This window comes from Mercenaria mercenaria, chromosome 2 (genome assembly GCF_021730395.1).
Source record: "Mercenaria mercenaria strain notata chromosome 2, MADL_Memer_1, whole genome shotgun sequence".
Classification (NCBI taxonomy): Eukaryota; Metazoa; Mollusca; class Bivalvia; order Venerida; family Veneridae; genus Mercenaria; species Mercenaria mercenaria.
The window spans coordinates 103,014,071-103,030,235 of record NC_069362.1 but is presented as its reverse complement, the minus strand read 5'-3'; the positions used below and the strand labels follow the sequence as shown (position 1 = coordinate 103,030,235).

The following is a 16,165-nucleotide window of genomic DNA, read 5'->3' as shown; positions in this document are numbered from 1 at the left end:
ACCGCTGATGACTACCTCACGGGTCAGCAAAACTACATAATTGACCTCAACATAGGGACTGAATTAGGAAATACCCTAACGCGATTAATCAGCACGCAGACACTATACAGCACAACACGTGTAATCGTTTATTTCGGCAGCCGGTTAATTATGTTTCCTATTTAAATATTTGCGAGACAAAAACTGTCTGAGAAATGATTATTCAAGCAAACAAAAATAAATGATGTTATGCCAAACGTTTTCATAATTATCTCGAACAGTTTTGAATGTGCAACGCAATAAACTGAGCGCGGTGCATAGAAAACAATGTCTTACTGTTAACAGTTATGTAATGTATGGATAATCAACATTAAATGAGCATCTCTATAGATTTAAGGGCAAAGGGCACGCTTTCATAAGTCAGAAAGTGAAAACAGTACGGGCTGCAGAATGTTTAATTTAGTGTTAGTGTTTCAAATATAGTCCTGAAATACAATAATAAAATTTAGTTTCACATGTTTTACAGATAATTTATGTCAACATTTTTAACAAACGTTTCAACCCAAGGCAAGTCATGTAACTCACATGTTCTATGGTTAAAATTATATCCTTCCAAAAATTCATAACAGTGATTTATTGTGAAAATGGTCTTTGTAATTGCAAAGGAGTTCTGTTAAGGACAGAAGCAGTGTGTTGAAAGAAGAAACATTTCTGTACGCTTTCAAAAGAATCAGAACTTGTCAAAAATATCGAAAAAAAAATAATAAAAAACGTGATTTCATATCACCTTATTTAAAGTTTATAACAAACGTCATTCCTTTATGACTGGTTCGTTGGTCAGAACTAAGCAAGTTTTATTTGAACTTGTCGACGGAAAATTCACCTGCGTACAACTGTGTTAATTGCAATCTTTTTGAAATTTTGGAAAAAGATATTTTTGATTTTCAAAAGCTAGGTAACGTTGTGATTGCTGGAGACTTTAATGCGCGAGTTGGCCAAAAGCATGACTATATTGAATTCGATGTTAATATTTCATCTATTGATGAAGATAACTATGCCCCGGATATTCCTCTAGTGAGAAATTCTGTAGATTCAGTAAGCAACACACATGGGTCTCATCTGATTGATCTGTGTAAAAGTACAAGTATTAGGATATGTAACGGAAGGTTGGAATCTAAAGGTGATTACACATTTAACAGTGATCAAGGTTGTAGTTTAATTGACTATCTACTATGTAGGCAAGAAGATTTCAATATAATTAAAACATTTGAAATCTTGGAATTTAATGAGTTTTCTGACCATGCACCATTATTTTTTACAATATTCTCAGAAAGATTAGCAGAAAAGACTATTCCAATGTCAGAATCCGAGAAATCATACATTCGCTGGGATGACCAAAAGCGCGACATTTTTAGAAGTGCTTTAATTGCTAGACTACCGGAATTCAACACTATTATATCGACAGCTAATGTTAATGAAAACTGTGAAGTGAATAATTGTGTAACTAGTTTTGTGAAACTAATAAATGATACTGCTTTGCCACTTTTTACGAAAGTATCAAGTACAGAAAGGATTGGTTTCAAACAGACCTTAAAACCTATAAATAGATCGGAATGGTTTGATAATGACTGTTATATTAAAAAGGTAGACTATAAAGAGGCTTTACGAAATTTCAATGACAGAAAATGTGCGAACAATAGAGAAGTTCTCGCTATTAAGAAAAGGGAATACAAGTCTTTAATAAAGAAGAAGAAAAACAAATTCTCGAAACTAAGAATGACCGAAATAGAAAATCTTAAGAAAGCTCGTCCAAAGGAATTTTGGAAGTATTTTTCTAAGAAAAAGCAGTTAAAAGGAGAACAGATAGACATTGGTGAGTTTTACAAACACTTTAAAGACCTCTTAGAGGATATAAGCGGCACAAGTAACGATGATGCAGAAGAGTTTTGCCGTCAGGAATTAGATGCCGATGAAGTTGTTTACGATGAATTGGATTCTCCTATATGTGCAGAGGAAGTAAGGAAAGCAATAAGGGGTTTAAAACGAGGCAAAGCAGTCTCGTTGGATAATATCATGAACGAGTATTTTATAGAAGCTGGTGATATCTTATTAGGTCATTTAGTAGATTTATTTAACATGATTTTCAGTAGTGGAGTTTTTCCTGAGCAATGGATGGAGGGACTTATTGTTCCCATCTACAAGAAAGGAAATGAAAGTCAAGCTAACAACTATAGGGGTATAACGCTAATAAGCTGTTTAGCGAAATTGTTCACATCGATTATAAATAAACGCTTAAATGACTGGTCAGAAAGATATTGCGTGAATACTGACGCTCAGTTTGGTTTTCGAGCGGGTCTATCAACTGTTGATGCTATATTCAGCTTACACAGTCTAGTTGAACATTTTTTAAATCACGGAAAAAGGCTGTATGTTGCGATGGTGGACATGAAGAAAATATTTGATTCTATTAACAGGAATGCCCTGTGGTTTAAACTATACAAGAAGGGAGTTTCTGGGAAAATGTTAAGAATGCTAAGAGCCATGTACGCAAATGTGAGAAGCAAGATAAAACATTGTAACACGTATTCAGACTTTCTGAATATTGCAATTGGTCTAAAAAAAAGGGGACGTGTCTTCGCCGTTGCTGTATGCTTTATTTATTGAGGATATTGAACTGTTTTTTACAAGGGAATTTGAATAACATTACTCTTAATGAAATCACTTTAATACTACTAATGTACGCTGATGACATGGCTATAGTTGCAGAAAGCCCTGAAGACTTACAGAAAATCTTGGACCTATTGTATGAATACTGTTGTAACTGGGGCATTGAAGTGAATACCGATAAAACTAAAATAATTGTTTTTAAAAAGGGTGGTCGCTCACGTATGAATGAACACTGGGTGTATAATGGAGTTGACTTAGAAAACGTAACCAATTTTAATTATCTAGGAGTGGTGTTCAGCTCATCTGGAACATTTAATATTAATCAGAATGTGTTATCATCTAAAGGGCTGAAAGCAATGAACTTTCTCCTTAATAACATTAAGCAGTTTGATTTAAAACCTAAAGTGTATTGCCAACTTTTTGATGCATTCGTATCCTCTACCTTATGTTACGGGTGTGAGATATGGGGCATGGTAAAATCTAAAGAAATAGAACGGATTCACATGAAGTTCTGCAAAAGGGTCTTGAACGTTAAGTTAAGCTCCAGCAACTCAAGTATTTATGGAGAGTTAGGGAGGTACCCTTTGTACATTAATCGCTTTGTGCGTGTCATTGAGTATTGGCTCAAACTTATTAATACTGATAACTGTGTCCTAAATACTTTATATTCTGCATCATTAAATGATTGTAACGTTTTAAACAAGAATAACTGGTGTAGTCATGTGAAGAGATTATTGTGTAATAATGGTTTTAGTTATGTGTGGGAAAATCCATATAGTGTCAATGAAAAACAATTTGTTGTAACTTTCAAACAAAGACTTATTGATAATTTTCTCCAAGAATGGCTTGGAAGCCTTAGTAATAATAAAGTTTTGTCCACACTGTACAAGTTTATAAAAACAGACTTTGGTTATGAAGAGTATATGGACATATTACCAAAGAGTAAGCGACATGCATTGACCAGATTGCGAATATCAGCGCATTGTCTCAGAATTGAAACAGGTCGTTATAGTAGAAATAGAGTACAAAGAAACGAAAGACTGTGTGAAATTTGTAGATCAGGTGAAATTGAAGATGAATATCATTTTATGATTATTTGTCAAAAGTACAGTGATCTGCGGAGAAGACTTATACCAAAATACTACTGGCATAGACCTAGTGTTATGAAATTAGTAGAACTGTTAAACTCGTCTAAGAAGAAGACATTGGTTAATCTAACTGATTACTTGATTGAGGCTTTTAAACTAAGAAATAGTACCATTAATAATGCGATATTATAGCTGATTCTTTTATAAATATCTCATCCTCATTTAACGGATTTGTTATGACAAAAGTAGTACGTTATATTATATACTATTGTACATATTTGACCTTTTTACATTGTATGTAATGTCTGGAAGAGGAACTGTAACAGTTCAATTCCTAATATGTGAAATAAAATTTCTGTTCTGTTCTGTTCTGTCATTAATCTTAATCAAGGCCTGATTTAAACAGTGTTCTGTTTAAAATGATGAGAAAACAGAAGGCTTAACCAGTTTATACGCTTACGAAATAATAATATTATTTTTTTTGAACTGGTTCAGTAAGCATTATAAACTTTGAAATCTTTTTAAATGTCTGACCGCAATGGTCAGTCGAGCATTTATTTAACTTCTTTAACAGGGACGAACTACTTACGCGACTTTACATTTATAATACAGCCCCACCACCAGTTGGCACAGGGGAAATTAAAAAACCTTCCTTTGTTAGTGTTATTTTCATAACTTTATCAGTTATATTTTTTATCATTTTATTCAGTGATTTTCTCAGTTTAACAGAAACGGATTTCGTCCAGAATTAACTTATAAATGTTGCGTGATATATTTAGCAAATTTTTAAATGTGGTCATTTTTAACCGATACCTCTTGTTTTCCATTTTATAATATGTACAGCACAATAGAATATTTTTTTATGTGTTACTCTGTCTTTCATGGCATTTGTTCAACTAGATGCAAATCACACTAGAGTAAGTATACGTATTATTTCTCATGTCTATATTATGTAAATACTTTAATTGTATGCCAGACCTGAAAGCTTTGTATTTTGTAAAACAACTTATGGAAGACAATGAAAGATTTCAATAAAAAATGAAATAATTCTAAACAGCTATTGAATGGGGCAAAAATGTATATATAAATAATACATATATGAATAAATCTGACAGCACCAAAAATTCTCTGAAAGATGTTTTGGCAGTGTATTTACAGAGAATAGACGAAAAAAATCAGTAGTCGAAACTGATTATAAATACTTCCGTAAATAAGACACGATCGTGTTATTAAACGTTTTAAAAGCACGTGCATTGATTACAAAACAATTTAGTCGCCATGTATGATTAAGATAATGAATAATAAAAAAAGAGTTTTAACGCTAGTCTTTCCTTAACGCACGTGGTAATCTTTACAATATAGAAATTCCACACTGAAATAGACGATATAAGATTGTAAATATGTCACGAAGTGCTCAAAGGTGAGCTTTAGTGATCGCCCTGTGTCCGTCGTCCGTCGTCGTCCGTCCGTCCGTCGTCAACAATTTGACTGTTAACACTCTAGAGGTCACATTTTTTGCCCAGTCTTAATGAAACTTGGTCAGAATGTTACCATCAATAAAATCTTGAACGATTTAGATATTGGGTTATCTGGGATCAAAAACTAGGTCACCAGGTCAAATCAAAAGAAAAGCTTGTTAACACTCTAGAGGTCACAATGTTGGCCCAATCTTAATGAAACTTGGTGAGAATGTTACCCTCAATAAAATCTTGGACGAGTTTGATATTGGGTCATCTGGGGTCAAAAACTAGGTCACCAGGTCAAATCAAAGGAAAAGCTTGTTAACACTCTAGAGGTCACAATTTTGGCCCAATCTTAATGAAACTTGGTCAGAATGTTACCCTCAATAAAATCTTGGAAGAGTTTGATATTGGGTCATCTTGGGTCAAAAACTAGGTCACCAGGTCAAATCAAAGGAAAAGCTTGTTAACACTCTAGAGGTCACAATGTTGGCCCAATCTTAATGGAACTTGGTCAGAATGTTACCCTCAATAAAATCTTGTTCGAGTTTGATAATTGGGTTATCTGGGGTCAAAAACTAGGTCACCAGGTCAAATCAAAGGAAAAGCTTGTTAACACTGTAGAGGCCGCATTTATGACTGTATCTTCACGAAACTTGGTCAGAATGTTAATATTGATGATTTTAAGGTCCATTTTGAATCTGGGTCATGTAGGATAAAAAACTAGGTCACCAGGTCAAATCAAAGGAAAAGCTAGTTTACACTGTAGAGGCCACATTTATGACCATATCTTAATGAAACTTGGTCAAAATGTTAATCTTGATGATCTATAGCTAAATTTTAAATCTGGGTTAGGTGGGTTCAAAAACTAGGTCACCAGGTCAAATCATAGAGGCCACATTTATGACCATATCTTAATGAAACTTGGTCAGAATGTTAATCTTGATAATCTTTAGGTCAAATTTAAATCTGGGTCAGGTGGGGTCAAAAACTAGGTCACTAGGTCATATCAAAGGAAAAGCTTGTTAACACTCTAGAGGCCACATTTATGACTGTATCTTCATGAAACTTAGTCAGAACGTTAAACTTGGTGATCTTTAGGTCAAGATCGAATGTGGGTCATGTCGAGTGAAAAACTAGGTCACGGGGTCAAGTCAAAGGAATAGCTAGTTAACACTTTTGAGGCCACATTTATGACCATGTCTTAATTAAACTTGGTCAGAATGTTAATATTGATGATCTTTAGGTCAATAGGTCAGGTGAGCGATACAGGGCCTTCATGGCCCTCTTGTTCAAAGATATTTTTGTTTCTTTTCAGTTCTGCTGTTATCAGTTTTACACGTAACGTCAAGCAGTGACGATGTATTATCGTCAGACCTTCATGACAAACTATTTGGGAACTACAAGACCGACTTATTGCCAGTTTGTCGCTCGGGACCAAGAGTTGTTAATGTCAGCTTAAATTTAGCCCTCAGACAAATCATTAACCTGGTAAGATTTTATGTTCTATCTATAAATAAACGCGACATACATGTCTAGTTGGGACCCTTTTCATGAAATCGCTTATCACACACTTTAGAAAATAATATTCCAGTACTACGGTCAGCAAGTTTTAAAGCCTATCTTACGTCTTGCCGTTCATTCTGTGTGGAAACACATATTAACCCTTATCATGCTGGATACAATTGATTCTGCCTTTGCGACCAGTGCAAATCATGATCAGCCTGCACATCCGTGCAGTCTGATCATGATCTGCACTGTTCGTCGTTCAGAATGTATCTTTTTTGTATGCACCCCTTTTGATATTTAATAGTACTGTCCAAATTGAAAGATGGACAAGTTCATTGTAGAAATTTAGCAGGGTAAGGCTTAAAATGGTCTAAAATAATGTGCAATGATATGTAAACAATGTCTAATGCACGGAAGTTTCGTACTTTTGCGAAGATTAGTATGTGAACATACCCAAACTCTGATTCATATACACATATAAACGATGCCCTTTCGTACTTACTAAATGGTAGAATGATATTTGATTTGATATGAAGTGTGAGAAGAAGCAAGTAAATAACGATTGCTTGAAATGCGTTTAAAGACCCTAAAAGAATACCAGCTGAAAATATATTTCTGACGGTTTTAAACTGTTCTAATCTCAACTATTCGAAGAATAGGTAGAGCTTTTGGACTCGCCTGTGCATCAGCGTCGGCGGCCCGATTTGGTTAAGTTTTTGTATGTAAGCTGGTATCTCAGTAACCACATGTGGAAATGGGTTGAAACTTCGCACACTTATTTACCGTGATAAACTGACTTATATTGCACAAGTTCCATAACTGTATTTTGCTTTTTTCTACAATATTATCTTCTTTTTTATACGCCCGTTTGAAAAACGGGACGTATTATGAGAACGGAGTGTCATGCGCAAGAACCAGGTCCCTAGGTCTAAGGTCAAGGTCACACTTAGAGGTCAAAGGTCAAATTCAAGAATGACATTGTCCGGAGCATATCTTCTTCATGCATGGAGGGATTTTGATGAACGTTGGCACAATTGTTCATCATCATGAGATGGAGTGTCATGCGCGAGAACCAGGTCCCTAGGTCTAAGGTCAAGGTCACACTTAGAGGTCAAAGGATACAAGAATGAAAACTTTGTCCGGAGCATTTCTTCTTCATGCATAGAGGGATTTTGATATATAACTTGTCACAAATGTTCATCACCATGAGGCGGAGTGTCATGCGCAAGAACCAGGTCCCTAGGTCTAAGGTCAAGGTCACACTTAGAGGTCAAAGGATACAAGAATGAAAACTTTGTCCGGAGCATTTCTTCTTCATACATAGAGGAATTTCGACATAACTTGTCACAAATGTTCACCACCATGAGGCGGAGTGTCATGCGCAAGAACTAGGTCCCTAGGTCTAAGGTCAAGGTCACATTTAGAGGTCAAAGGATACAAGAATGAAAACCTTGTCCGGAGCATTTCTTCTTCATGCGTAGAGGGATTTTGATATAACTTTGCACAAATGTTCACCACCACAAGACGCAGTGTCATGCACAAGAACCAGGTCCCTAGGTCTAAGGTCAAGGTCACACTTAGAGGCCAAAGGTCAGATACAAGAATGACTTTGTCCGAAGCATTTCTTCTTCATGCATGGAGGGATTTTGAGGTTACTTGGCACAATTATACACCATCATGAGAGGAAGTGTCATGCGCAGTTCCTTTCTTTAGAATTACTTTCCTTTGTTGTTACTATAAATAGCTTATATTGTAACTTCTTCATTACTAGTCATAGGGAAAAATCGAGACCACTTTTCTGTAGTACAACATGCATGCTACATCCAATTTTGACCAATCTCTGCCTGGTAAAGATTTTTGCGTGGACTTACAATTTTTTACGATTTACCACTTTTTTTTTCTTTTTTTTTTTAAGATTAACTTCCCTTAGTTGTTGCTATAAATAACTTATATTGTATTTTTTTATACTTGACCGTAGGGAAAACCCAATACCACTTTTCTGTGGTACAGCATAGATGTTACTTTAAAATTTTAGGTGTATTTTAAGGTCTCTATACCTGGTAAGGAGGTTTTTTTGGGGGGACTTAGAAAAACAAAAGACTTACAATGATTACTAAACAACCACAAAATTAAAATACATTTGCAATACAGCAGCTAGAGTTAAGAAATTTGCTGTGACGGGCGTATATTGTGACATTCTGGCACTCTTGTTCGACTTGTATATGCATTCATTTGACAAAGCTGTTGAATAGTCGAGCGTTGCTGTCCCCCGACAGCTCTTGTTATTACATATTATTACTTTACAATAATAACGTCAGAAATCAGGAAGTATATATGTTTGTGGTTAAAGAGACATTGATTTTATCATGTCTGGGATTTTGTCACGTTTCAGTCTTCGTTAAATATACATCTTGTAAGAATGCAAACAAAACAATTAATATTTTTTCGGTAATATTTACACTGAAATTTCTTCAAATATTTTGATTAATTTTATGTAAATACTGTATTTTCGATGTATTGTTCACAGGACGAAAAAGATCAAGTACTGAAAACGAATGTTTGGGTCCGGATGGTATGTACATACAATAAAATACAGCTATAAATATATATGACTTGTTCACAATTTATTATGTAAAAAACGAAGCCCTCTACCAAGATGTTGAAAACACGGCATTATTATTGGCAAATAAGTTCATGCAAAGAATCCAAATAAACATAAGATCATGTTTCATAAGGAATTAAAAGCTGAAAATTTGAGCAAGGTCACGTAATTCTCCGCACATATGCCGCGAACTATTCAACATCAGGGTTCCCTTTCTGTACGGCAGATAAACTTATTAGTCCCCTACTGGTTGAAAACCAGTTTCGGGGACTATAGGAGAGATCGTGTTTGTACACAAATCCGTTGTATATTCTATTTTTAGAACTGATGACCAAGATCGGGTGGGCAGACGCCGAGCGACCATGTTTTTTGTTAACAGTGATGTTTTTCTAACTGCTTAAATTTTCTTAAAACATAAATAATATCAATATTTTTTTTAATCAATGGAAAGGATAGAAAACAAGCAATTTATTGATAACTTTTAATTATTATTTCGAAATAAAATGGATTAATTATGAACGTTTAACTTACAGTGTTTTTTCTAAAAGTTTGGAGCATCGCTACGCCGCTATTAAAATCATATGTCATTTAAAACGGTAATTCATTTTCAAAAGATATTTGAATAAGAAAATATGAAATTCATAAGTATTTCAAAACTTTTTTAAGATCCATAAATGAACGAAAAAGTTATAAAATAAAAAAAAAATTCCGATCCCATACACAAACGATGTAAAAATGTTTTGTGTTGCCCACCACCAGATAAACAGGTGTTGATGCGTGACGTCAGGGCGATCTCTCCTATAAGAATGCGCTTTTCCGTCCGTCCGTCCGCAATTTCGTGTCCGGTCCATAACTCTGTCATCCATGAACGGATTTTAGTATTACTTGGCACAAATGTTCCCCATGATGACACGACGTGTCATGCGCAAAACCCGGACCCCTAGCTTAAAGGGCAAGGTCACAATTGGAGGTCAAAGGTCAACAGGGCTTTTTTCCATAACTCTGCCATCCATGAAGGGATTTTAACATTACTTGGCACAAATGTACCTTATAATAAGTTGATGTGTCATGCACAACTTTCAGACCCATAGCTCAAAGGTCACACTTGGCAGTCAAATGTTTACATGGCATGAACATGGTCTGTTTCGTACCAGAACCTCCTTGGCTGAGTTGCTGAGGTCACGGACTCAAATCATTTGCCCCTTACCGCAGTGGGTTCGAAACCTCGCTTAGTACGGGTGGAGAATTCTTCCGTGTGAGACAGCTATCCATCTGGCTTAGGAAGGTCGGTGGTTCTACCCAGGTTCCCACTTGTGTTTGAAGTAATGCCCAGGATCTCTTATGGTTTCCTCCACCAAGCTGGAAATTTACCATCTAACTTGTCGATGACAAGACATTAAACCAAGCAAAACCCCTTAAAGTATATGCCACAGTCGCAATGTGGTTGGTTAGATTTAAACTATGACTGTCTTTGATGATAGCCTCCTGCGCTTATTCTATTTTTGCAAATTTCATATGACAAGAAGACCATTTTGGTTTAAATTAATGTTTAAACGGAATACCAGATGAAATTATGTTCGATGTATACTTTTGTACTCTTTTTTTTTATATTGAATGTTAAGACAACCAATCCTTTTAGATGAAATTTTACAATTTTACAAGTCCGTGACGTATTTAATGTATAGATAGTTTCAAGACGCGTTTGTGAAAGTATTGTCTTATCATTATTCAGGGCTGGACTGACTGCCGATTGAAATGGAACAGCTCAGAGTACGACGAGGTTGGCCATCTGCGGGTACCATACGGTGCTGTCTGGACACCCGATTTAGCACTTTATGACAGGTACATTTATCCACTATTTATTTACTTGCTTTAGTAAATTTATTGAATATATCTTGTTTTTAACAAATAAGATAAAATGATTGAAAAAAGAAAAACATTTAGATTATGTTTGCTAAGAAATGAAAACTATGAGAAGAAGACACGAACTTCATCAAGAAACACGTCTTACTATTAGATTGCCCACCCGGATCCTGTCAAGGTGTAGGTCACGAGTTTCGAACTGCAGCAGACGTACAAGCATATTCTTAAATGGACAGTTGCCTGTTTAACATTTAGACATGAAAGAGCGAGTACTTGAAGTCAAGAAGTCAAAATCCGCATAAGTGTTTAGAAATCCATTTTTGTATTGTTATTAGAGTTTACCAACCACAGTTCCTCTTTAAGAAAATATCTTATTATAATGTTTATTCATAGTTCTGCTGAAGAGGTTATGATGCCAGGCTTCAACGAATATAGAGCTCAGATATCCAACAATGGAAGGGTTCAATATAATTTTCCAACGGTATTAAATAGCGTCTGCCGGGTGACAGTCACATATTTCCCGTTTGACACGCAGTCGTGTGGTCTAAAGTTTGGGTCATGGTCACACTCGCAGTTAGACATGGACTTTTACCCAGTTTCTCCATCTGGTAGGAATGGTGTGTTCATCTTTTGCACTAACTTTTCTTAAAGCTTTTCTTATCAAATTATTATGTGGAGGCATTTTATATCAATCTTATTTGCGAATGTTTTTTTAAATGTCACTTTTCGACTTTAAATATATGTGCCCAGATTAGTTATCATCAAATATTTAACCTATGGATAAGTGATGAATGTTTCCATTACTAAAGGCAATGTAATACACTGTTATATGCTGGAAAGGAATAGTTTTACATTTATTTCCTGGTCAAACGGAAGTGAACATATAGCTTCAAATTTCTTTCAAAAAAAAGAAGAAAATACCACGAGATGAAATTTTCAATGAAATAACAAATAATTGATGCAACACCGGAAATATTTAATGCATGAAAAGTAAAAACATGTGCCATTGAAAGAACCATTCGCAATTTTCCACAGTTTAACGTGTGCACACATTTATTGCTTCATTGTTGTGTACTGCGACTTATTTTTTATTCAAACCTATCAGAGATATGTAGACGTGATATGAATACTAAACATTTTTTCGTGGACTCTGTACTCGGTTTCTGGATTAGTGGATATAAAGACGATAAAGACCCGGGGGACATATCTTAAATAAAGGCCACATTATAATACGCTGTAAACACAGAAAATTCTTTTTTTTTTTCAATTTCCCTGCTCGTAACTTTTTCCTGTCAGTCTATAAGAATCTTTCACGATGGAAATGTTTGGCTTGAGGTTAACCTTTAAGGCGGTAACGAGGCTCTGCCGAGTTACCACAAAACAGTTAACAGAGAGCCAAATATTTCCACACGCACATTCAACTAGTGATAGATTATTTTTCTTGCATGCCGTATTCTTCTTAATAGAAGGTGGAAGACGAGGTTTTCTAGCACCGGCAAAAACACGGGAAAATCCTATCCGGCATGCAAGAAATATTATTCTATGCTCAGTAGAACTTTATTTTTCTAGCAGACTTTCAAAAGATCTAGGTCTCGGTGATGTACGAGTGTTACGTCCGTTGTAGAATTGACATAATGCAAATATTTTAGAAAATCTTGAATATTTACATATGGCTTTATTCCGGAAAACTAAAAATGAAGCATTAGTTCATTTGAATATTTTCGTTTGTCAACAGATATTCTCTGGAAAGGTTAACTCTGTCCTGTACAAATGTAAATGTCAAATGTGTATCATAGTAGTCAAAAGTAATTTCACAATTTTAGGAAATTGCCTTCTCAGTAATGGTCCGGAAAATCAGAACACTCTCCGACTCAAGTACACGTGAATCATTTGAGTAGTGTTTATTTCCGCAAGTTTTAATGCGGAAATCATAACTTTAATTCAACCGATATTTTAAAGTAAAGGAGACGTTGGTCAAATTGACTTGTTTATAATAGTTAAAAAAGGTAGATTTTTCTATCTTTCGGCAACGAAAAGCTAACGTGATAAAAAGAACATTACATTTGTGACTTTCCGCATTGATTTTTATAAGCTCACAAATGCTCGGGTGAGTTTTTGTGATCGCTCAATGTTCGACGTCCGTCTGTCGTCTGAACATTTAGCTTGTGTATGCGATAGAGGCTGTATTTTTCAACTGATCTTCATGAATTTTAGTCAGAATAATTACCTTGATGAAATCTAGGCCGAGTTCGAAAATGGGTCATCTGGGATCAAAAACTAGGTCACTAGGTCAAATCAAAGAAAAACCTTGTGTATGCGATAGAGGCTGTATATTTCAGTTAATCTTCATGAATTTTGGTCAGAATAATTACCTTGATAAAATCTAGGCCAGGTTTCAAAATGGGTCATCTGGGATAAAAAACTAGGTCACTAGGTCAAATAAAAAAAACCCCTTGTGTATGCGATAGAGGTTGTATTTTTCCATTAATCTTCATGAATTTTGGCCAGAATGATTGTCTTGATGAAATCTAGTTCAAGGTCAAATATAGGTCATCTGGGGTCAAAAAGTAGGTCACTAGGTCAAATCAAAGGAAAACCTTGTGAATGTGATAGGGGCTGTATTTTTGAATTGATCTTCATAAAATTTGGTCAGAATGATTTCCTTGATGAAAACTAGGCCGAGTTTGATTATTGGTCATTTGGGGTCAAAAAGTAGGTCACATGGTCAAATCAAAGAAAAACCTTGTGTATGCGATAGAGGTTGTATTTTTCAATTGATCGTCATGAAATTTTGTCAGAATGATTGCCTTGATAAAATCTAGGTCTAGATTGAATATGGGTCATCTTGGGTCAAAAAGTAGGTCACTAGGTCAAATCAAAGAAAAACCTTGTGAATGCGATAGAGGCTGTATTTTTAGCTCACCTGAGGTGAGTTTTTGTGATAGCTCGATGTCCGGCGTCTGTCTATCTTCTGTCTGTCTGTCGTCTGTCGTCTGTCAACATTTAGCTTGTGTATGCAATAGAGGCTGTATTTTTCAACTGATCTTCATGAAATTTTGTCAGAATGATAACCTTGATGAAATATAGGCCGAGTTTGAAAACGGGTCATCTGGGGTCAAAAACTAGGTCACTAGGTCAAATCAAAGAAAAGCCTTGTGTATGTGATAGAGGCTGTATTTTTCAATTAATCTCCATGAATTTTGGTCGGAATGATTGCCTTGATAAAATCTAGGTCCAGTTTGAATATGGGTTATCTGGGGTCAAAAACTAGGTCACTAGGTCAAATCAAAGGAAAAGCTTGTATATGCAATAGAGGCTGTATTTTTCAATTGATCTTCATGAATTTTGGCCAGAATGATTGTCTTGATGAAATCTAGTTCAAGGTCAAAAATAGGTCATTTAGGATCAAAAAGTAGGTCACTAGGTCAAATCAAAGGAAAACCTTGTGTATGTGATAGGGGCTGTATTTTTGAATTGATCTTCATTAAATTTGGTCAGAATGATTTCCTTGATGAAAACTAGGCCGAGTTTGATTATTGGTCATTTGGGGTCAAAAAGTAGGTCACATGGTCAAATCAAAGAAAAACCTTGTGTATGCGATAGAGGCTGTATTTTTCAATTGATCGTCATGAAATTTTGTCAGAATGATTGCCTTGATAAACTCTAGGTCTAGTTTGAATATGGGTCATCTTGGGTCAAAAAGTAGGTCACTAGGTCAAATCAAAGAAAAATCTTGTGAATGCGATAGAGGCTGTATTTTTAGCTGACCTGAGGTGAGTTTTTGTGATAGCTCGATGTCCGGCGTCTGTCTATCTTCTATCTGTCTGTCAACATTAAGCTTGTGTCTGCAATAGAGGCTGTATTTTTCAACTAATCTTTAGAAATTTTGTCAGAATGATAACCTTGATGAAATATAGGCCGAGTTTGAAAACGGGTCATCTGGGGACAAAAACTAGGTCATTAGGTCAAAACAAAGAAAAGCCTTGTGTATGCGATATAGGCTGTATTTTTCAATTAATCTCCATGAATTTTGGTCGGAATCATTGCCTTGATAAAATCTAGGTCCAGTTTGAATATGGGTCATTTGGGATTAAAAACTAGGTCACTAGGTCAAATCAAAGGAAAAGATTGTATATGCAATAGAGGCTGTATTTTTCAATTGATCTTCATGAAATTAGGTCAGAATGATTGCCTTGATGAAATCTAGGTCAGATTTGAATATGGGTCATCTAGGGTCAAAAAGTAGGTGACTTTTGAAAGAAAAACCTTCTGTATGCGATAGAGGCTGTATTTTTCAATTGATCTTCATGAAATTTGGTCAGAATGATTGCCTTGATAAAATCTACATTAAATTTGATCTTGGATCAAAAAGTAGGTCACTAGGTGAAATCAAAGAAACCCTTCTGTATTTAATGAGGCTGTATTTTTCAATTGATCTGCATGAAATTTGGTCAGAATGATTGCCTTGATGACATCTAGGTCAAGTTCGAATATGGGTCATCTGGGTCAAAAAGTAGGTCACTAGGTCAAATCAAAGAAAAACATTTTGTATGCGATAGAGGCTAAATTTTTTCAACTGATCTTCATGAAATTTTGTCAGAATGGTTGCCTTGATGAAATCTAGGTCAAGTTCGAATATGGGTAGTCTGGGGTCAAAAACTAGGTAACTAGGTCAAATCAAAGAAAAAATTTATGTATGTGATAGAGGCTGTTTTTTCAATTGATCTTCATGAAATTTGGTCAGAATGATAGCCTTGATGAAATCTAGGTCAAGTTCAGATATGGGTCATCTGGGGTCAAAAACTAGGTCACTAGGTCAAATCAAAGAAAATACTTATTTATACTCAAGATTTTTGCTCCAATTTTAATGATAATTGGTCAGAATATTTTTTTCCATGAAATCACTCAAACATGTTTACACTGTTATGGTGTGTTATGATGTGTTTCTCGGGTGAGCGACCTAGGGCCATCTTGGCCATCTTGTTTATTAAACTCGT

General features: G+C 35.3%; 1 protein-coding gene across 11 annotated transcripts in view; it reads left to right on the top strand.

Moving 5' to 3' along the window:
* The window catches only part of LOC123564755 (neuronal acetylcholine receptor subunit alpha-10-like), a 93,480-nt gene that overhangs the window by 66,326 nt on the left and 10,989 nt on the right, over positions 1-16,165 (top strand). For 9 of the 11 annotated variants that reach the window (XM_045358539.2, XM_045358546.2, XM_045358553.2 and 6 more), the window contains exons 2-5: positions 6,513-6,685; positions 9,231-9,275; positions 11,038-11,147; positions 11,562-11,785. In XM_045358539.2, coding sequence (XP_045214474.2) covers positions 6,513-6,685; positions 9,231-9,275; positions 11,038-11,147; positions 11,562-11,785 — 552 coding nt within the window. Of the gene's footprint in view, positions 1-6,492; positions 6,686-9,230; positions 9,276-11,037; positions 11,148-11,561; positions 11,786-16,165 lie in introns of all 11 variants that reach the window. The other 2 variants (XM_045358538.2, XM_045358549.2) reach the window with 2 other exon arrangements.